At 39.1% G+C, this 21465-nt stretch overlaps 1 protein-coding gene across 8 annotated transcripts in view; it reads left to right on the top strand.

The window, feature by feature from the left end:
• The window catches only part of NIN (ninein), a 95586-nt gene that overhangs the window by 51152 nt on the left and 22969 nt on the right, over window positions 1-21465 (top strand). For 7 of the 8 annotated variants that reach the window (XM_088797329.1, XM_019725670.3, XM_088797330.1 and 4 more), the window contains 13 exons: window positions 344-480; window positions 812-952; window positions 1212-1386; window positions 5201-5311; window positions 5693-5782; window positions 7462-7600; window positions 9848-9969; window positions 11088-11590; window positions 12535-14658; window positions 15933-16058; window positions 16171-16240; window positions 17813-18028; window positions 18996-19109. In XM_088797329.1, coding sequence (XP_088653455.1) covers window positions 344-480; window positions 812-952; window positions 1212-1386; window positions 5201-5311; window positions 5693-5782; window positions 7462-7600; window positions 9848-9969; window positions 11088-11590; window positions 12535-14658; window positions 15933-16058; window positions 16171-16240; window positions 17813-18028; window positions 18996-19109 — 4068 coding nt within the window. The remainder of the gene's footprint in view (window positions 1-343; window positions 481-811; window positions 953-1211; window positions 1387-5200; window positions 5312-5692; window positions 5783-7461; window positions 7601-9847; window positions 9970-11087; window positions 11591-12534; window positions 14659-15932; window positions 16059-16170; window positions 16241-17812; window positions 18029-18995; window positions 19110-21465) is intronic. The other variant, XM_019725676.3, reaches the window with a different exon arrangement.

The raw sequence follows: 21465 nt of genomic DNA, 5'->3' as shown, positions 1-21465 counted from the left end.
CCTCAAAGATAAGAAGTAACTTTTCCTACTCCCTTTAAGCAGGAGTCTACTTTCCTTTTTTTTTAACCCCTCCATTACTGACAAGCGAAATGCTCTTAACTGATCTCTAGTTGGTAAAGATTAGAATTATACCACTGTGTTTATTTAAAGTTCCAGGTAGCATTTCCTTAAAGAGACGCTAGTTATGTTCTGGATTTAAGAGTGCTCCTTAGCAATCACTAAGGAAATGTAATCATCCATCTTCTAGACTGTAAAATTCAGTTCTATACATTTGTTAGCATTCCCATTTTCTGCTTTCAGAGGATAGAACTTGTGATTGTCTTGAATTTGTTCTGATTTCTAGGCCTTGGATTTCAGCCTTGATGGAAACATCAACTTGACAGAATTGACACTGGCTCTTGAAAACGAACTTTTGGTCACCAAGAATGGCGTTCACCAGGCAGCTCTGGCCAGCTTTAAAGCTGAAATCCGGCAGTTGCTGTGAGTTGGAGGGAAGGATCACCTCTTCCATTCCCTTTTCTGCTTGTTCCTCAGGTCACTCAGATGCCTGTGACACACACTCTTTTACTCTCTATGCAAATGTGGTTAATCTCCTATCATCCCTTTACTGTGAAAATGAGGTAGAGCTTAGACTTGCATGTAGATTTTTAAAGGGAGCTGTGGAATGTCTGTGTTGGAAGGGTTTGGTTGTCTTGGTTTTGTGTTTGTATTGAAGCAAGCCAGATGAGAGCTTTTTTTGGGGGGGGAGGGGAGGGAGTCTACTTGTTGCTGAGAGACGTTTCCCTTTCACTCGATTTATTTCTGATTCTAGGGAGCGAGTTGATCAAGTGGTCAGAGAAAAAGAGAAGCTACGGTCAGATCTGGACAAAGCTGAGAAGCTGAAGTCGCTAATGGCCTCAGAGGTGGATGATCACCATGCAGCCATAGAGCGACGGAATGAGTACAATCTCAGGTGTGATTGGTAGCGCCAGGCCCCTGCTTTCCCACCACCTTGGCCCAGGGCAGTGCGGCTCAGCCTGCTGGCCTGAGTGAGTTGGCGACACCTGGCTGCAGTGCCTTGGCTGTGGCTAAGCTAAAGGAAAGCAGGGTACACTAGATACCTTCTCAAGCTGCTTCCCATCTCTGTGACTCTGTGTTTCCATGTTTTGATGGATCCACATAGGGACCTCTGAAGGATGTGGTGGCAGCTTGTCGGTCTTTCCTCCTCACAGGAAATTGGACGAAGAGTACAAGGAGCGCATAGCAGCCTTAAAGCATGAACTCCGAAAGGAGAGAGAGCAGATCATGCAACAGGTGGGCAAACAGCGTTTGGAACTTGAGCAGGAAATTGAAAAGGCAAAAACAGAAGAGAACTATATCCGGGACCGCCTTGCCCTCTCTTTAAAGGTAATCACCCTAGTAGCTCTGTGGTCTGTGTCCTGCTGGGGATGCCGTATGGAAAAGTGCAGCTCTGTAAGAGGGCACGTCTGCACAGGGCTCAGTCCGAGGGCTCCTGTCATTTTACCCACCTGGGGCATGACCCCCACTGGGGTCTAGATTCCAGGAGTACCCAGACTTCTGGTTTGCCAACAGTGTTGATTAGTGTATCTTATTCTTCCTCCGCTGAAGTTGCACTGGGTTCTCAGGGCTGTTTGGCACCTGGTTGGTGCCTTCTCCCTTCTCTGCCCTTCCCGTACCCTTTACTGTTAGCAAATGGCCTTGTTCCTGCCACACTGCCCATCAGCTTTGCTTCTCTGCTTCCAAATGTGCCTTTTCCCTTATACATCCTCCTCTCCTTTCCTATGCCTCAGTAGAGGGAGTGATCCTTCTCTTTGTTGGACTGTTACACCAGATAATATGTACAGTGTAGTCTAGTGATGGGGTGGTGGGTGGGGTTTCTGGATCCAGACTGGTTCCAATCTGGATACCACTACTTACTGGAAAGCCTTGTTCAAGTTACCCAAACCTGTTATCTAGTGTACAAAACGGCCACTATCGTAACGCCTACCCCATGGCACTGATAGGGGGATTAAATGAGATACTACATACACAGTCTCTGGAATGTACAAATATGTATGGAATATTCACTATCATTGAGGTTGTGAAAGGTTCCCAAAACTCCACATATCAAAAACTGAGCTACTCCTCGCTCCCTAACCATCAAACTGCTTCCTCTCCTGAATTTTCTCCATAATTGATATCACCATATGTGGTAAAGTCACAGAAGCTAAAATCCTCAGTCATCCTCACTCATCAGTCCTTACATCCTGTTGATGCTCTGAAACGCCTCTCAGATTTACCCACTTCCTCTCCATTTCCACAGGCTCTAAATAGGTTCAAAATTCTCATCACGATTTCTCGGTGGTCTTAATGTGCAGCCTGTCTTCTGTCTATCCAATCTCCATAGAGCCACCAGTCACCTTACTAAAGAACATTACAGTCACACCATTACCCTTTGTAAAAGTGCAGTGTGGTAGCCCTGAGGGCTCTGAAACGGGACTTGTCCTTCCTGAGCCCAGGAACTGGCAGCAACCCCCAGTGCCCTGCCCCCAACCCCCGGCACCATCAGCTCTCTCAGTTCCGTAGAGGGCTTTCATACTCCTTCACTGCATTCTCCAACACTGCAAGCCAAATTACTTTTTTGTTCCCATATCACTTTCTTCTTGCCAGAAATAGGGTATGTTCTATTGCGTCATAGGGAATTGTATCCATATCTGTCTCCCTCCCCTCCGTCCAGACTGCATTCCCTGTGGTCAGTAGCAGCATCTGATTCCTCAGTGCCCAGAGCACCTGCACAGGCTTGACACACCAAGATTGCTCCTCAGTGTTTTGACATCTAAGTTTAGACATACCTTGAAAAGTTAGAGTTGTATTAGGTTGGTGCAAAAGTAATTGCGGTTTTTGCAATTATTTTTGACCTTTTAAACCGCAATTTTGCACCAATCTAATAGAATTGGCATTTGGTGGGGGGAGGTAGTATTTTTTTAAATGCTTCAAGCACATACTTTTTTACTCCATATTGCTGTGTGAGGGTGTGAACTGGAATGTATTAAAATATATTGGCTCTATATTCTTTTGGCAAAATGTACTTTGAAAATAATGTTCTTCCAATCATCCTTTAACATTGGAATAGAAAATATGTCAAATGGCGCATCTGTGTGATTTTATTTTATTTCTTTTTTAACAAATGTGGGTGGGAAGCTCTCTAACAAGTATTATATGCACAGAAAAAAAACTCCCACATTTTGTGGACTTCAGTTGATGTGTTATTTTATTATAATAATTTAAACATACCAATTATGAAAAACCTATAATATGTAGCTTTTACACCTCTAAACCAAAATAAAATTGTAAATTAAATATAAACTAAACTGTAACATCACTAAATGAAAATTGATTTTATTTTACTTTCTATAGTTTTTCTGACTTCTCTTTTGCTGTCATCTGAACAAGTTATTCTGTAGCCAGTTTTCTTTCATTTGACAATACGTTGAGAATGTTTTTTGTGTCATTGAATTTTTCACTGCAATGCTGTCCAATAGAAATATAATGCAAGCCATATACATAATTTCAAATTTTCTTTCTTTTTTTTGTTTAAATTAAAGTTTATTGGGATGACAATTGTTAGTAGTTACATAGATTTCAGATGTAAGATTCTGTAATACATTATATATCACATTGTGTGTTCACCACCCAGTCAGTTCTCTTTCTATCACCATATATTAGATCCCGTTTACCCTCTTCTAGAGACCCCCTCCCCCTTACCCTCTGGTAACCACTAAACTATTGTCTATGTCTATGAGTTTTTGTTCCTTCATTTGCTTGTCTTGTTCTTTTGTTGTTTTCAGTTTTATATACCTCATATCAGTGAAATCATATGGTTCTTCTACGTTTTCTGTCTGACATATTCTGCTTAGCATTATAATCTCAAGATCCATCCATGTTGTCACAAATGATACTATACATCTTTTCTTACTGCCAAATAGTATTCCATTGTGAATATATACCACAACTTCTTTATCCATTCATCTATCAAAGGACATTTTGGTTGTTTCCATGTCTTGGCCACTGTAAGTAAAGCTGCAGTGAACATTGGAGCACACGTGTCTTTATGGATAAATGTGTTCAGATTTTTGGGGTAGATACCCAGGAGAGGGATTGCTGGGCCATATGGTAATTCTATTCGTAATTTTTTGAGGAACCTCCACACTGCCTTCCATAATGGCTGCACCAGTCTGCATTCCCAGCAACAGTGTATGAGGGTTCCTTTTTCTCCACAGCCTCTCCAACACTTGTTACTATTTGTCTTGTTGATGATAGCCATTCTGACTGGGGTGAGGTGATATCTCATTTATTTGCATTTCTCTGATGGTTAGTGATGTTAAGCATTTTTTCATATGTCTTTGCCATTTGTATGTCCTCTTTGGAGAAATGTCTCTTCAGGTCCTCTGCCCATTTTTCAATTGGGTTGTTTGTTTTTTTTGTTGTTGAGTTGTATGAGTTCCTTGTATATTTTGTATATTAGCTCTTTTTTGTAGGCACTGTTTGCAAAAATCTTCACCCATTCAGTTGGTTGCCTCATTATTTTGTCAATGGTTTCTTTTGCTGGGCAGAAGCTTTTAAGTTTGATATAGTCTCATTCATTTATTTTAGCTTTTACTTCCCTCACCTTTGGAGTCAAATTCATAAAATGCTCTTTGAACCCAAGGTCTATAAGTTTAGTACTTATGTTTTCTTACAAATTTTCAAATAGCCACATTAAAAGGTAAAAAGAAACAAGTCAAATTAATTTTAAATCACTTTATTTAATCCAGTATCTCTAAACATTATCATTTTGACATGTAATCAATATACAAAAATTATTATTGAGCTATTTTATGTTTTTCTATGAACTCAGAAATCTGGTATTTTCTACTTCCAGCACAGCTCAGTTTGCTTTACATATTTCAAGTGCTCAGTATCCATGTGTGACCACTAGTGGCTGCATATGGGACAGCACAGATTGGTAAGATCAAAAAAAGGAGGCAGACTTTTGGGCTATAACATAAATACCATTTTTTTTTATATTTACTTTCATCTCATCTGAAATGTGCAAAATGAACAAATTTTCTCAATCTAGAGCACTGATTTATGCCTCCTATAAAATGGTACAACGGTTTGCTTATTTTTTAATCCGCACCTATTTTCCCCACATTTCTTTATTTTCCCCCAATTTCTTCAGGAAAACAGTCGTCTAGAAAATGAGCTTCTGGAAAATGCAGAGAAGTTGGCAGAATATGAGAATCTGACAAATAAGCTTCAGCGGAATTTGGAAAATGTGTTAGCCGAAAAGGTAAATCTGTGTAAATTTGATTTCCTAATATGCAGCCCCAAGTGTAGTTTGCTCAGAAGAGCAGAAGCAAGGCCACCAAGATGGTTTCTGTTAGGGAATTATTTAGGGGGCTAATAGAAGTGGTCATTTTTGCTGGGATATAATTTAAGAGGTTGGATGTGAGGGAAACACTGCATGGTACTGGGAAATGATCCCGGCCTGAGTTGAACACATGGCTCTAGCATGTTCTTCCCATCATCCTGTGGGTGCTTTTTCTGCTAAAATGTCACATTGTTGCCATACTCAAGAGACTGGGTGAACCCCAGAAACCGGGGTCTTTGGTATGTTATAAGTCAGAAGGACACTGGGAAAAATGACAGCTGTGCCCATTTCCTTTTCTAGTTTGGTGATCTTGATCCCAGCAGCGCTGAATTCTTTCTGCAAGAAGAGAGGTTGACACAGATGAGAAATGAATATGAGCAGCAGTGCAGGGTGAGTGGCTGAACAGCATTTCGTAAGTGGAGGCGGGCCTGGGTGCAAATCCTGCTGCGCCGTTTCCTAGCTGTGTGACCATGAGCAAGTCACTTACCTGTGCGTGCCCCAATTCCTCATCTACAAGATGGTAAAAATAAAGGGTTGTTGTGAAGAGTCAATGAGTGACTATATGTAGATAGAGTGCTTAGAACAGAGCCTGGGACGTAGTAAGCACTTAACCCAAATGCTAGCTATTAATATTATTTGTAGTATCCTGAAATATTAGGGAATCATACAAACTGCGTTTAAGTCTGCTTTATCTAGGTCGGAAATTGCCAGGGCTTAGAGGAAAATACAGGTATTTTTATTCCGAGTGGAGGAATGTGTGTTGGTGTTGATGTGCTTAAACAAAATTAGCCTTTCCTGATTGATCGATCATTAAAGACCTAATCTGATGTAATTTGCCTTTGTCCTGTGAGGTTTTGTTTTTCTGAATACATTCATTATTTTATTTACAAAATGCAAATGAAACAGAAACCACTCAAATCTTTAGTAAATCATTACAAATTCCTACGAGAAGAAACAAAAAGTTGTATAAATAATGGGAATCTTTGATTTTTTTTTTTTTTAAATAACTCTCCTAAGCTTAGGAATTTGATTTTTTTTTTCTTAAACCACAAACACGTATTCATTTTAACAAGATAAGCATAACGAGTTCTAACTGCTCAGGTGAACGTTGCATTTGTGCAGAAATGAGGGAAACATCACCTCCTTATGTGGTTGCTCATAAGGTTGTTCAAAAAGAAACTACCACTCCACTTAGCTGTACTCTGTCCCATGATCCCAGCCCTAGGCAATTAATAATCTTTCTGCATCTACAGATTTGCCTGTTCTTTGTATTTCGTGGAATCATATAATATATAATGTTTTCGAGGTTCATCCATGTGGTAGCATGTATCAGTACTTCATTTCTTACAGTTGCTGCGTAGTATTCCATTGTATAACTACACCATATTTTATTTATGCATTCATTACTTGATGGACATTTGAGTTGTTTTGAATGTTATGAATAACACTGCTGTGAACATTTGTATGCAAGTTTTTGTGTGGACATATGCTTTCATTCCTCTTGCGTATATACCCAGGAGTGGAATTGCTAGGTTACATGATCACTGTATGTTTAACTTTTTGAGGAACTGCCAAACGTTTTCCAGGGGGTTTGCACCATTTTACATTCCCATCAGTATGAGAGTTCCGATTTCTCCCCTTCCTTGCCAGTAATTGTTATTGTTTGTCTTTTTTATTGTAGTCGTCCCAGCAGGTATGAAGTGGTATCTCGTTATGGTTTTGATTTGCATTTCCCTGATGGCTAATGATGTTGACTACTTTTTCATTTGTTTATTGGTATATCTTCTTTGGAGAAATGTCTGTTCAGATCCTTTGCCTAATACTTAGTGGGTTGTCTTTTTATTATTAAGTTGTAATAGTTCTTTATATATTCTAGTTACATGTCCCTTATCAGATACATAATTTGCAAAAATTCTCCCATTCTGTGAGTTCTCTTTTTAGTTTCTTGATGGTATCCTTTGAAGCACAGAAGTTTTTACTTTTGATGATGTCCAATTTATCTATTTTTTCTTTTGTTGCTCGTGATTTTGCTGTCACATGTAAGACTTGTGTTGGTTTTTAAACTCCAGGTATTACAAGACCAAGTGGATGAACTCCAGTCTGAGCTGGAAGAATATCGTACACAAGGCAAAGTTTTCAGACTTCCCTTAAAGAACTCACTGTCAGAAGAACTTGATGTTAACAGTGGTTGCCTTGAACCTGACCAGGGTAAGCCATTCAGATCCCGTCTTTTCAGAATCTCTGCATTGACTTTTCTTTTTAGAACCATGATTGAATGTAAAATTGAAAAACTTTGGCAACCGAAAAAAAAAAAAAAAAGACTGGCAATACTATTTTCTTGAGCTATTTCACTTGTGGTCTGTTTTTTCATTTGTCCTTGAAATCTTTATGAGAATATTTCCATCTGATTTTTATATGCATCAACAAAGTAATGGAAAAATCAGACCACAAGGATATTTGATTTGTTTAAAAAGAAAACTGTCCCCAAGTCTGAGAATCCAGTCCTTGGGAACGTTAGAATTTGGCTGAGCTATTGCTGAATCCTCCCTTTCTAACCTCCCTTTTGCCCAGCTGGTATGGTGATGGTTTTGGAGAGGAGGCCAGCTGGAAACCACAGAATTTGGTTTTCTTATGCAGGCTGTGCTAAATGTCTGCATTGCCTCTGCAAAACAACAAATAAGATAAATAAGTGTTGGTTGCCTGTGCCTTTGAGGAAGATTTTGAGTGGCAAGTTTGGAAGGCAGAGTTGTTTGGGAACCCTCCTACATTCATTATCAGCTGTTTTGCTCCCTCCTGTTCTCAAGCCTCTTTCCTTCAGTGTGTTTGAATTTCAGAAAGGGCTCCTAATAAGTTTTTTTTTTCTTTTTGTCAAGTAAAGCAAACATCCTTGTGGTTTGATTTTTCCATTCCTGTGTTGATTCTCCAGTTATAAATAGTGTTGTCCACTGTTACTTGTTACAGGAATACAGGTTCTTGAAAGGGTTGTTTAGTCTTCTTCTCACGTATTCTAGAATAAATAGGGGGTTGGGCAGGGGACAGGGAGCGGCCTTAAGACCTTTGCTCTGAGTCTGTGGCCTCACTGTACTATAAGGATGGAGCTCAACTGATGATATGATACATTTCAGAAGTTTTTCTGAACTTTTCCATAGGTGACCAAGTGTTGGGTGGGTTCTCCTCATGAGTACGTAAAGCTGTACCATCTTGGGGTTTTTACACCCCAAGTATCACTTCTTAGTTGGGGATATGCCATGACATATGAAGCAAAAGCTCAATGCAAAACTGTCAATTCCAGATACTAGACTTACGCCTTTCTCCCATCTGCCTGTGTACCCCCACATGAAAATCTTCCTGAGTCCCCTGCCGTAAGAGGTTTCTACCTGACAGAATCATTTTGTCTGTGTCCTAGCTCAGCCCCCAACTTAACCCTTTACATTTCAGTGTCCTTCTCAGTCATCGTCGTGAGCAGTAGCAAAGGTGAACGCCTGGAGGAGTTGAGAAATTTTCCCCAAACTGCCAATACCTGTGTTCCTGACCTATGCCCTGTTTGTTTTGTTGGCTGAAAAATAGTATTGACTAGATGTTTTGTCACCAAAAAGAATTTATTCAGGGAAAAGAAAGGGTTGCAGCCCAGTGCATGCAGACCTGGCAAGCCATGTACACACACTGGCCTGCGTGCCAAGATGGAAGGTTATTCATATAAAGGAAAAAGGAAGTCAAGGGAAGTCAAGTTGAACCACAGAACTTTATTGTAAACATGGAGTTCTTCCTATAGGGTTCTCGCTATTATGTAGGGTGGGAGAACTCCTTCCATAAGCCCTAGCTCCTCCCATAGGCCCTCCCAACTTATTATGTTCATTTTAAAGTCCCAGTTAGTCTTTATCAGTTTTTTAAAAAATTTTAGCTGATAGTTTAAGATGGGGCTCCACCTGCACTACAAGAAATTAATATTACAATACTCAGTTATCTGTGATGTTGAGTGGTGGGTTGGATATGTTGACCTATGAAATGAACACCTCAAGGCATAGCAGCAAGTATGCTGGTCATTCGTTCTCCTGCCACATTGCCCCTCTGCTAATTTGTTATTCAGTATTTGTTGGATGAATAGAAGACTGGTTGGTTAGACCAAACTACCTCTCTCCAGGGCATTTTCATTAGGAGGAGATCACATTTAAGGAACAATTTGTACATCTACCCCCCACCTACCGTTCGAAAAAATGCATACTATTAAGGTTTGATGCACTGCCCGCCTATGAAAGAATCTGTTCACCTTCATTTTTTCTTGTTTTCCCAAGTGTTTGAAAACAAAAGAGACTTCTCTTGGCTTCTGTTGTTTCCTAGTAGAGCTCATCTTGGCAATTTAGGCTGAAATTATTCCTTTGTTAAACTAGATGTCCCTCCTCAGATGCCAGTTGTGTTATTGAAGGATCAGGGTCAACAGATGTCATGTGTTTTCAGGGCTTGGTTCTGAAGAATGCAACCCACTGAATATGAGCATTGAGGCGGAGCTGGTCATCGAGCAGATGAAAGAACATCATCACCGGGACTTGTGCCGCCTAAGACTGGAGCTTGAAGATAAAGTAAGTCCTTCATATCAATCCTGTTCTCTAATTTCTGTAAGCTCTAACAAGCGTTTGTATGTAGGATGTTCTCAGTTCTTTTTTCTCATAGAGCAGCGCTGTCTATACATTTCTTGTGTCTTGGTGGCTGCCAGGAGCCCATTTTCTCAGGATGGTGTCATAGACCAAGCACGAGGCCTTTTCCTCATAGAGTTTTTCCAAAATGTAATATATGTTCTAGCAAACATGGAACCTGATGGCCATTACATTATTTCCAACTTGTTAAAAAAAAAAGTCTTAACATGAAAAAAAGCCCATGGACGTAATATTACCTCCTAAATTAGGTACAAGTTCTGAGTCTTGACCTCCCAAACCCTTCACCTTCTAGGTTCAACTTATTTTTCCATGTTTCTCATTTACCATTTCTTTGAGTTAACTTATCCTGTAGCCAAAGCAGGCAGTTTGCTGTTCTTCATCAGAATGTCCTCTTTTGCTCATGCTGTTACATGCTATATTATTACTTCTTTCTACCCCTTGAAAGTCTACTTACCCTTCAGAGTTTGTATCAAATGTTACCTCTTGCATAAACCCATTCCTGAATTCCCCCACCAAATGTGATTATTCCCTCCTTTGAACCCCCTGGTTATGGTAGCTCTTTTTTCTATACTTTCTATATTTTTTATTCTGCCTTGTAGCATACATGTTTGTATTTGTCATAACCATGTCTAGACTGATTTCTCCTTAATAGCAGGGACAAGTCTGACCCAACTTTGTGTCCCCACCAGGCCTGCAAACTGCCTTAAAGGTGTTCAATAAATATATGAGTTTAATTAAGTATGTTAAGACCCTAAGTTTGCGGTTGGGAAGGATGCCTGGGAAGACAAATGCTATCTCTGTGAAGGTTTAGTCAGTTTTCATAGAGTTGTTAAGAAATTAATAAGATTCAGCCAAGTTAAATAAAGGAAAGCAACCCATGCCTGACTTAAATATATCTTATTTAATGTGTTTCTGAATTGTTACTTTAAAACAAAATGGGAAAACTGAGGAATCTCTTGTAGCGAAAAAGTACTTCTGCCCCCATCGCCTTTCCATGGCCTTGAGTTGAATAACACTGTGGTGGTTTTGCTTTCTGACTCTAGGTGCACCATTATGAAAAGCAGCTAGGTGAAACCAAGGCTGCCTGTGAAAAGGAGCAGGAGAACATGAAGCAAAAGTATGAGAATGAAGTGCACATCTTGGAAAAACAAATAAGTGACCTTAAAAATCAAATTGCAGAACTTCAGGGCCAGGCAGTGGTGCTTAAGGAGGCACAACATATGACTACCTGCAAACATGAGGAGGAGAAACAACAACTGCAAATGAGGTGGGATGAAGAAAAGACTCTCCTGCAGGAGAAGCTGAGGCTGGAGCATGAGGCAGAGCTCAAGGAGAAACTGGAGCAGGCGGAGGAAAACTTTAACCGAGAGAGGGAAGGACTTATTCACGGTGCCTGGACTGAAGAGAAGGTGAGAGGCTTGACTCAGGAACTAGAGCAATTTCACCAGGAGCAGCTGAAAAGCCTGGTGGAGAAGCACACTCTTGAGAAAGAGGAGTTACGCAAAGAGCTCTTGGAAAAACACCAAAGGGAACTTCAAGAGGGAAGGTAAGAAAGCGGGGGAAATGGAGCAACCTAGGGTGCTGTCCCTCAGGAGCGTCAGAAGTTTCAGTCAATTAAGGAAACTTTGATGAATCACAGGCATAATAACTCATTGATGGACTGGATTTGGGTTTTTTAATTTTTCAACCTGTTTTCCCATTTTGCTGACATAGACCTACCCTGGGGTTATTGAAACTTTTTTTTTTTTTTAAAGAGTAAAGGACGTCTTGTATCTGACTTGTATCTTTTAAGGTTACACATGAGGACAAGCTTATTGTCAATGTGGTTCCTTCCTAGTTCAGTCCTGTTGTTTTCTGAGAAAGGCTATTTATAAACTAGATTCTAGGTAAAGGTAGGTTTCCTCCCAGAGTTATGAAACACTACTTTGTGCTTGCCTTACTCACATGAAATCTCAGGTACATTTGAGGGCTTTGGCACTTCATACTCTGTTGAATTCAGTGCGCTTTCATTAAATAAGAAGCAAAAACATGATGAATTTGTTAATATGTGTGGTTTATATGATTACTATCCTCCAATGTATATTTAATTAAAATGACAGAATTTTATATATTTCCCAAGTGAGAGGTTACATTAATATGCATTTGATCATTTAATGTAAAATATCTGTTTAAGTTTTTGGTTAAAAAATCCAAAAGCAAATACATCCAGGATGGGCCAGATAATTTGGTTTCCAAATTTTCCTGCTAAATGCAAAGAGAGGTTAAGTGCTAAGTCTTTTAGATGAATTATGGCTGCCAGTCTTGGCTCTCAGAAATGAAATCCCTTCTCAGTATAAATGAATCACGTAAGGATTAAGTGAAAACCATCTTTAGAAAGAAACCATATTTAAATTGTTGACTTGCAGCTTCTTCTATGCATGGGAAATGTTTTTTTGTTTGCTTCTGGAGTTGATGGCAGTTTTAGTAATGCTGTATGTTGACCACATTTAGGGAAAAAATGGAAATTGAGTGTAATAGAAGAACCTGTCAGATAGAAGCCCAGTTTCAGGAGGATTGTCAGAAAGTCACTGAGAGATGTGGAAATGCTCTGCGAAGCCTGGAGGGGCACTACCGCCAAGAGCTTCAGGAGCTCCTGGAACAGCAGCACGAAGAGAGAGCCCAGTGGGAGTTTGAGAAAGACGAGCTCACCCAGGAGTGTGCAGAAGCCCAGGAGCAGCTTAAAGAGACTCTGCAAAGAGAGAAAGCAACTTCTCTGGTCCTGACCCAGGAGAGAGAGATGCTGGAGAAAACATATAAAGAACATTTGAATAGCATGGTTGTTGAGAGAGAGCAGCTGCTCAAAGACCTGGAAGATCTAAGAAATATGTCTGAAAGTCAGCAAAGCCTATTGTCCAACCAGGTACTTGAGCTGAAAAGCAGTCACGAGAGAGAGCTGAAGGACCGCGAGCAGGTCCTGTGCCAGGCAGGCGTCTCGGAGCAGCTGGCCAACCAGTGGCGTCAAAGGCTAGAAATGGAACGTGACCAGGAGAGGCAGGAAATGATGTCCAAGCTTCTGGTCCTGGAGAACATCCACAAAGTGACCTGTGAGAAAGCAGATCAAGACAGAGCCAAGATGAGCACAGAAATCTCCCGGCTTCAGAATAAAATTAAGGAAATGCAGCAGGTGGCATCTCCTCCCTCCAGACTTCAGAATGGCTGCCAGGAAATAGGAGGGGAGGAGGCAGAAGGGAGTGGAGCCATGTCCCTGCTCCAGCAAGGAGAGCGGCTGTTGGAAGAGAACGGAGATGTCCTCTTAAGCCTGCAGAGAGCTCACGAACGAGCAGTGAAGGAAAATGTGAAAATGGCTACTGAAATTTCTAGATTGCAACAGAGGCTGCAAAAATTAGAGCCAGGATCAGTAATGTCTTCCTGTTTAGATAGACCAACTACTGGATTTTTTGGAAATTCTGTGGAACAAACAGAGCCATTTTTACTGCAAAACCGAATGAAGCAAATAGGTGTCCTGAGTGATCTGCACGACGACGAGGGTCAGGATCTGGAAAGTACAGGAACGAGCTCTGTTCAGAGACAGGAGGTCAAAATAGAGGAGTCTGAAACATCAATCGAGAGTTTTTCTGAGCTTGAAAATAGTGAGGAGACCAGGACTGAAACCTGGGACCTAAAGAATCAGGTTTGTCAACTTCAGGAACAACTAAGGATCTTACGTGCAGACTGCGATCGAGCTTCTGAAAAGAAACAAGACCTCCTGTTTGATGTTTCTGTGCTCAAAAAGAAACTAAATGTGCTTGAGAGAATCCCGGAGGTTTCTCCCAAGTACAAATTGTTATATGAAGATGCTAGTAGAGAAAATGACTGTCTCCAGGAAGAGCTGAGAGTGATGGAGACACGCTACGATGAAGCACTAGAAAACAACAAAGAACTCACTTCAGAAGTTTTGAGATTACAGACTGAGCTAAAGAAAGTTGAAGAAGTGACTGAAACATTTCTTAGCCTCGAAAAGAGTTATGATGAGGTCAGAAGAGAAAACGAGGATCTGCATGTTCTGGTTTTGAGACTTCAGGGCAAGATTGGGAAGCTGCAAGAAAGAGCAGTGTTCCGGTGTGACTGCTTCTCCTTGTGTGAGACCCACTTAGAGAACTTGGACCATGAAGCTGATGAAAAGGTAGTTGAACTAAATCAGACACTGGAAGCGTGTGTGCCGAAGGTGATGAATGTACACCATATTATAGAAGGACATTATCAAGAAAACCAGTACCTTGAGCAGAATACACAGATCCTGGAAAAAGTAAAAGCACATGAAATTGCCTGGCTACACAGATCAATCCGGACACATCGAGAAAAGCCTGGAGAACAGAACCAAGTTATACTGGAGGAAAACACGGCTCTCCTAAGCCTGCAAGACAGTCATTTTCAGCGTCAAGCCATGATAGCAGAGTTAGAACTGGAGAAACAAAAGCTGCAGGAGCTGACTAGGAAGTTGAGGGAGAGAGTCACTAATTTAGTTAAGCAAAAGGATGTACCTTCTCAAGGAGGAAAGGAGGAAGAGCTGAAGGCAATGATGCATGACTTGCAAAGCACATGCAGTGAGATGCAGCAAAAGGTTGAACTTCTGAGGTAATGTATGTACCTTCTAACCTTCACGGAATCCCACAGAGCACCTGGCCAAATCTAACTTCTGCTGCTTGCTGTACCTAGAGACACTAACCTGTTAGTCTTCAAGGAGAGAGCAGTACTTTAGACTTCCTTGTGCTTCTGTGTCATATTAACAAATAGAATATCCCTGCCTAAGAGGCATTCCCTTCCTCTGTAGAAAATAAGTGTCGTTCATCTGGGGTGTGAAAGTTCGTAATGGAGTGTTTGTTGTTTAACCACGTGCATCATCAGTGTATGTCAAGTCTTTAGCTGTTCTAGCACTTCATTTGGATAGATTTTTCTTTTTGCTAAATGTTAATTATTTTCCTTATTTTGATGAAACATGTTATATGAGAGTGAATGCTTTTGTGTATTATTAACTTGCTTGGTAGAAAACTCTCTTCTTATACTAATATAGGACAAATGTGTTTTGTGGCTTATAGTTTTTCACTTACATCACTTGAAGTACATGCCGATATTCTGTAAACAATGGAAATTTATCCTAGGACATATAATTTTATCGAGGAGCTATCAGATTTTAATAAATATGCTTAAAAATAGAGATGAAAATGAACTACTTGAACCAATGCTCACTTGACTTTATAAAATTTGATTGCAATAATCTTCTAGCAAATTTGGTTTTTAAAAAAACTTTTAAAATGTTAGATCATGTCTGAAATATCTTAATGAAATGAAACAAAATAATTTAATTCTGGATGTAGTTTTTCCTCTTCTTACTTCACACCATTTTTAGTTGTAAAAATCGGAATATAATGAGGTGGAAAAAATCCCAAAGTAAACATTAGTGTGTATATTTCACTGTGGCCCTTCTATTTATGTAGTGAATTTCCTTGCTCTAGGTACCCTAAGGCCTAAAACTAAAACTAATACAACTTAATAATATGGCTTTGGTCTCTTTGAAGCAGGTAGGACTTGAGACTGAGACAAATGAAGTTATTTGCTCAAAGCAGTATGCTTGCCACTGAGAAAATCAGCAACCAGAGTGGGCATTGCGTCTCCATGCTCAAGTGTTCTGGCTGTATTGCCCTAAAGTCTTTTCATGAAATTCTTACTTCACAAAAGAAATGAGTCAATATGTCATAACTTGATTTCCAAGTACTAAGAGACTACTAATTTAGACTTCTCTTTTTAACTGGCATGGAATGCTTGTTTCATTGGAAGTTACTAGAAAGTATTTTCCAAAGATGCCAGATGACTGCCTTGTTGTAATTATTTTTTTTATATCTCTGCTTCAGATATGAATCTGAGAAGCTTCAAGAAGAAAATTCTATTTTGAGAAATGAAATTACCACTTTAAATGAAGAAGATAGCATTTCTACCCTGCAACTGGAGAAATTAAATGGATCTCAGGAAGAAATGTGGTAAGACATAGTATATTTAAATATTCTTAAGGCATGTTTGCAAGAACTAAAACTATTTCACCTCAACTTTTAAACTCTAACTCTTAAGTTATATATTTCATTGTCCCTTTAGGCAAAAAATAGAAACTATAAAACAGGAAAAAGCTGCAGTTCAGAAGATGGTTGAAAATTTAAAGAAACAGGTAAGGAGATACTTAATATTTCCCAGTGTTTCTTAATTCTGAAATTTTTTTTATTTTGAATTTACAAATTTATGGGACATGCTACTGGAACGACATGTAGCTAGTAATGGTAAGATTATAAACCTGGAGTTTCAAAATGGAAATTCACCTCATGCTGACTCTAAACTAGGTTTCTATTTTTTGTGAGTAGGTGAATTTTTGGTGACTAGAAACTAGGTTCTATTTTTTGTGGATGTAGATGTAATAGTGTATATGTTATTTCTAGACTCTGAATGCTTAATACGAACTTTATAATCAGTGGAAATAGTGAGGTAATACCTCTAAAACCAAACCTATGTAATACTAGCTCTATCCCTCATGTAGTTTCAATTGTTAGCTCCTTCCTCTTTCCTCACCATGACTACTAGCAGAAAGTTAAAAACAAAATTTCACAGATATAGAATACCAGTTAATCAGTATATCTTTTCACAGAATTGTGATTTATTCAGCTAGCTGTGACAGTCAATGCCTAATTTGTATAATCTCACAGCATGCAATTGTGCAGGGGAAGGCCATTTAAGAATCTGTTTGAAATGGTCAAAAGACAAAAACATCCTGGGAAGAAAGTACTTTGAGTATTTGAAATAGATAAGGTGTTAACATCCAAAATATATTTTCTACACTTACAAACAAATGGTAAAAGACAGCTGAGAAATTAATAATTGATATGAATGGTCAAGTCACAGAAAAGAAGAATACAACAAATGAAAAGACGGTTAGCCTCATTAGTGATTAGGGAAGTGAAAATTAAATGAGTTTTCTTTTTTTCCACCTGTCAGATTAGCAAATATTAAAGATTGACATCATCTAATACTTAAAAAGGGGGTGAGTAAATGAATGTACTCAGCTCTTGTTGATAGGACTATAAATTGGTAGCACTGTGAGGAAGACATTTTGGGGATATCTATCAAAACAGTAATGTATATGCATACCTTCTAACCCAGCAGCCCCACTTCTACAACAACAACAAAAAAAGAAGATGCTAAATACAAAATGCTACCATGTGTAAATGAATTTTCCAAAAGATTGTTTTAGTTTCTTCATAATTAGATTCAATGCATTATGGAATGTCTTGATACATGGAATACCCTACAGCCACTAAAAAACATAGCACATGGTGATTTCTAAAATGCACTGACTTGGAAAGATAAGAGTCTGTAAGATATTGTAAATGGAAAAAGCAGGCTGTACAAACATCTGAAATAATTCAAATGTTTGTTATAAAGAAGAAAAAAAATCTCTATGTATATATGGGTTTTCTATATGCCTAGAAAACCATATGGAGGGATACATATGTATCCAGCTGTGAATAGTGGCTACTGGTGTGGAGAGGGATTGGACTGTCTATCACTTCTTCATACACGTCTGAATTGATTGAATTTGTAATAAATACTGTGTATTAGTTCTGTTATTAAGTGTGTATGTGTGTGTGTATAACTATCTACACATAGAGGGGACAGCAATTAGTCTCAATCTGTTTTTTGGCAGAAGTAAGGTAACTAGTTTTTAAAAACTTATCTCAATTTTAATTAGATTTCAGAATTGAAAACCAAAAACCAACAGTTGGATTTGGAAAATACAGAACTTAGCCAAAAGAACTCTCAAAATCAGAAAGAATTGCAAGAACTTAATCAGCGTCTGGCAGAAGTGCTGTGCCAGAAGGATGAAGAGCCAGGACACAGCACATCTGAGGAATGGGAAGCAGAAAAGTCTCATCTGAAAGAAGAACTGGAACACTGTAAAGTACAGGTATAGTTTGTAGCCACCATAAGCCTTTCTGGAGGAAATCCCAAGAAATAAAAGAAATGCTTGTGTTAAATTTCTTACACATAAAATCTTAATAATGAAAACAGTGTGGTACCAGCACATGAATGGACAGATAAGTGAAATAGAAAGTCTAGGATTAGACCCAAGTATAAATGGAAACGGTATATATCGAAGGTAGCCGCTCAAATCACTGGGGTAAAGATGGAGTTTTTAATAAGTGGTGCCTGGACAACCAGGTAGACATTTGGAAATAGATAAAATTAGATCCATATCATAAGGATAAACTCTGATTGGATTGGGAGTCTAAATATAAAAAAAATTGTACAAGTCCTAGAAGAAAACATGGGTGAATTCATCTTTAGCCTTGGTGTAGAGAAAGGCTGTGTAACTATGACTCATAAACCAGAGGCAAAAAAAAGGAAAAAAAGTTGACTTTTTAAAATTTGCATGGCAAAAAAGTAAAATAAGTATCTATGGATCCATACTAATACGAAAAACTGAATAAGTAAATAAATGGAAGAGAAACACTGTCTTCCTTACAGAATTCCAATTAATGTGGAAAGAAAGAAGGAAATAGAAAGTCATTATAAGGCAAGCACCAGAGTAATAATTGTTGACAAAAATCCACTGATAGACACTAAAATTAATATGCAAAACTTTAAGGAGAAACATGATTTGCACAGTCTCAAAATATGTCCCCCAAAGAGAAAGATAGCGATTTTACAGTGGAGAAACCTGCAAAAACTACCCAAGAAATCATGTTCATGCCATTTATGTGGGAAGTCTTTTAAAAAGATAGTTTTAGTTTGTTCCGTTGAGTATAAACATAAATGGTCATAAAACCTTGTGTCATTGAGTTCATACTTTAACGCTGCCTTCTGTGAACCTAGTAAGTTTCCCTAGACTAAATGAATATGTGTATTATTTGACTTTTAAATTTTTTCCTTAGTCCTCTACTTTAGTGTCTTCCCTGGAGGCAGAACTTTCCGAAGTTAAAATACAGACTCATATTGTGGAACAGGAAAATCTCCTTCTCAAAGATGAACTGGAGAAACTGAAACAAGTAAGACTGCTTAAGAGGGGTCCAGGGGAGGCGGGGCTCACAGGCCAGTGTCGACCTGGTGGTCTGCTTTTCTAGCCACCAAATGTGCTTTCATTGAATCCTGTCAACTAGCTTGTTGCTTAGTAAAGTTGAGGACTCACAGTACAAGTCTATTTATAAAGGCTCCCACTGTTAAGTCTCTAAATAAATATTGTTCTAGTTATGTAACTATGTTGTAGACTGAAATTCTGTGACTATAAATGAATCACAACTACTTCAGTTTAAGAAATTTGTTGTTCTACTTTCTTCGAACCAGGTGATAAAGCAATATAAGTTTGTCTAAAAGGAAGGTGGCTTTCTTGCTTACAATTATAATAACTATTCACCTAGATTCGTGAGACACAGGTGAAGCTGGTGCCTCTTATCCCTTTTTCTTATAGCCAGTGTGAAGCATCTATCTAAGATACAAGAGTAAGTTCTAGAGTATTATCAGGGAAGCAGTCTCACTTATGAATCTGGTTTTAAGAAGCCTATTTCAAATTTTCAAAGACTTAATTTCAAGTATCAAGAAGGGATCACTTTAAAGTTATATTCTTAACATTGTCCTGTTTTATTCTTTATTCTGAATTTTTCCTTGAGTACAGGACTCTCAGTTTGAGCAGTCCTGATTTATAATAGAGGTTCCATTTTACTTATTTGCATCACCAAAGCATTACTTTAATATTATGAGTTCCTTAGATTATACAACTCTTTCTCATATCTGTTCAGCCTGTGAGCATAAAGGTGTGCCTCCCTGAGTGCTGAAATATTGGATCTGGACCACCAAATGTTGTGTTTGTGCTGCTCTCTAACCGCCTCCTATCAGTCTTGATTTCCTAATAGGATTATAAGACTTGCAGGAAATTTGTGTCTCTCATAATGCCTAGTACAGTACGGGTACCTAATGGGTGCTTTAAAAGAACCTTTTCAGGTCACATGCTGATCAACAGTAACTATCGTAGTAGGGGTTTCCAGCACCCCACTGACACCACTGGACAGGTCCTCCAGACAGAAAATCAATACGGAAACAGTGGCCTTAAATGACACATTCGACCAGTTGGATTTAATTGATATTTTTAGAGCATTTCAAGTCACATGCTTCTGTGCAAAGTCCATCTCTTCTGCCATAACAGAAGCTGTCTGTCCATATAAACATTCCAGAAGTTAAAACTCATGGGGCACTTTGGTGTATCAGTATCCCAAAGCTGTTGTTACCAACTTCATCCTAATTGGGCATACTTTTCTCCTTAACCTTTTGAAAGTCTGTCTGTTTGTTCAGCCTTTAAGATGATAATGATGGGTTCCAAATCCACAGCATGTGAAATGTGTGCTTTGTGACTTTGCTAATAAGCTAGAGATCAGAAGAAAAGGGGCAGAGCTGGGGGGAAAGGAGCACGATGAGGACATCATTCGGCACATGTGTATTGCATTCTTTTGGTAGCGGTGTTGATATAAATCATGAGATAGAAAAACAAGGAGCCCTGTCTGCCTTTGGCAGAAGTTGTTTCCTGGCACTCTTTTGGCTCACGAGAGTAGGATGGTGTCAGCCCATTGTGGCTGCCATACAACTTTGACCTAGAAAGCACGTGCTGCTCTATATGACATAATGACTCCTCTTCACAAAACACTTTTACTTGTATTAGCTGTTGCGCTAAAAAGAAACACAAATAGCATCAGCAGAAGTCACATGCCAATTTGCAGACATCCAAAATGGCACCAGGCTTTGTGAGGGTCTGGGGGTGGGAGGCAAGGTTGTGAGCAAAGGAGAAAGGTTCTTTATTAAACCAATGCCCAGGTACTTTAAAATACATTTCCTGCATCCTTCTGACTTGTTTAGATTGGTAAGGTAGGCTGGATTTGTTGCCAGCTGAAGGCAAGATTCCACCCTTAAAGGCTATTTTGTCATACTATTCCTAAAGCTAAAGGTAGGGTAAAATAAGTTTAAAAAAATAAATAAACAGGGAAGTAGAAAGATGGCCATAAAATTATAATGATAATAAAGAATTGAAGAATTGAAAGCCAAGTGAAGCAAAGGGAAATTAAAAATGTACAAACTGTGGGAAAGAGTTAAGAAGTGTTAACAGTCTCTTTAAAGTAGCAGTTGGGAGAGGTGAGGGTTGCTCTCCCACCCTGGGACATTTAGCAGTGTCTGGGGACATTTCTGGTTTTCCTAATTGGTGTGGGGTAGGGGCTGCTCCTGGAATCTAATAAGTAACGCCAGAGATGCTGTTAACTACTCTAAGTGCACAGGACAACCTCCCACAACAAAGAATTATCTGCCCCAAAATGTCAGTAGTGCCGAGGTTGATGCTGAAAAGGAACATGCAAAGGCCTTGGT

This window comes from Rhinolophus sinicus, chromosome 3 (genome assembly GCF_057876585.1).
Source record: "Rhinolophus sinicus isolate RSI-liver-muscle chromosome 3, RSI-T2T, whole genome shotgun sequence".
Classification (NCBI taxonomy): Eukaryota; Metazoa; Chordata; class Mammalia; order Chiroptera; family Rhinolophidae; genus Rhinolophus; species Rhinolophus sinicus.
The sequence above is the reverse complement of the archived record's forward strand: the minus strand, read 5'-3'. Positions and strand labels throughout refer to the sequence as shown.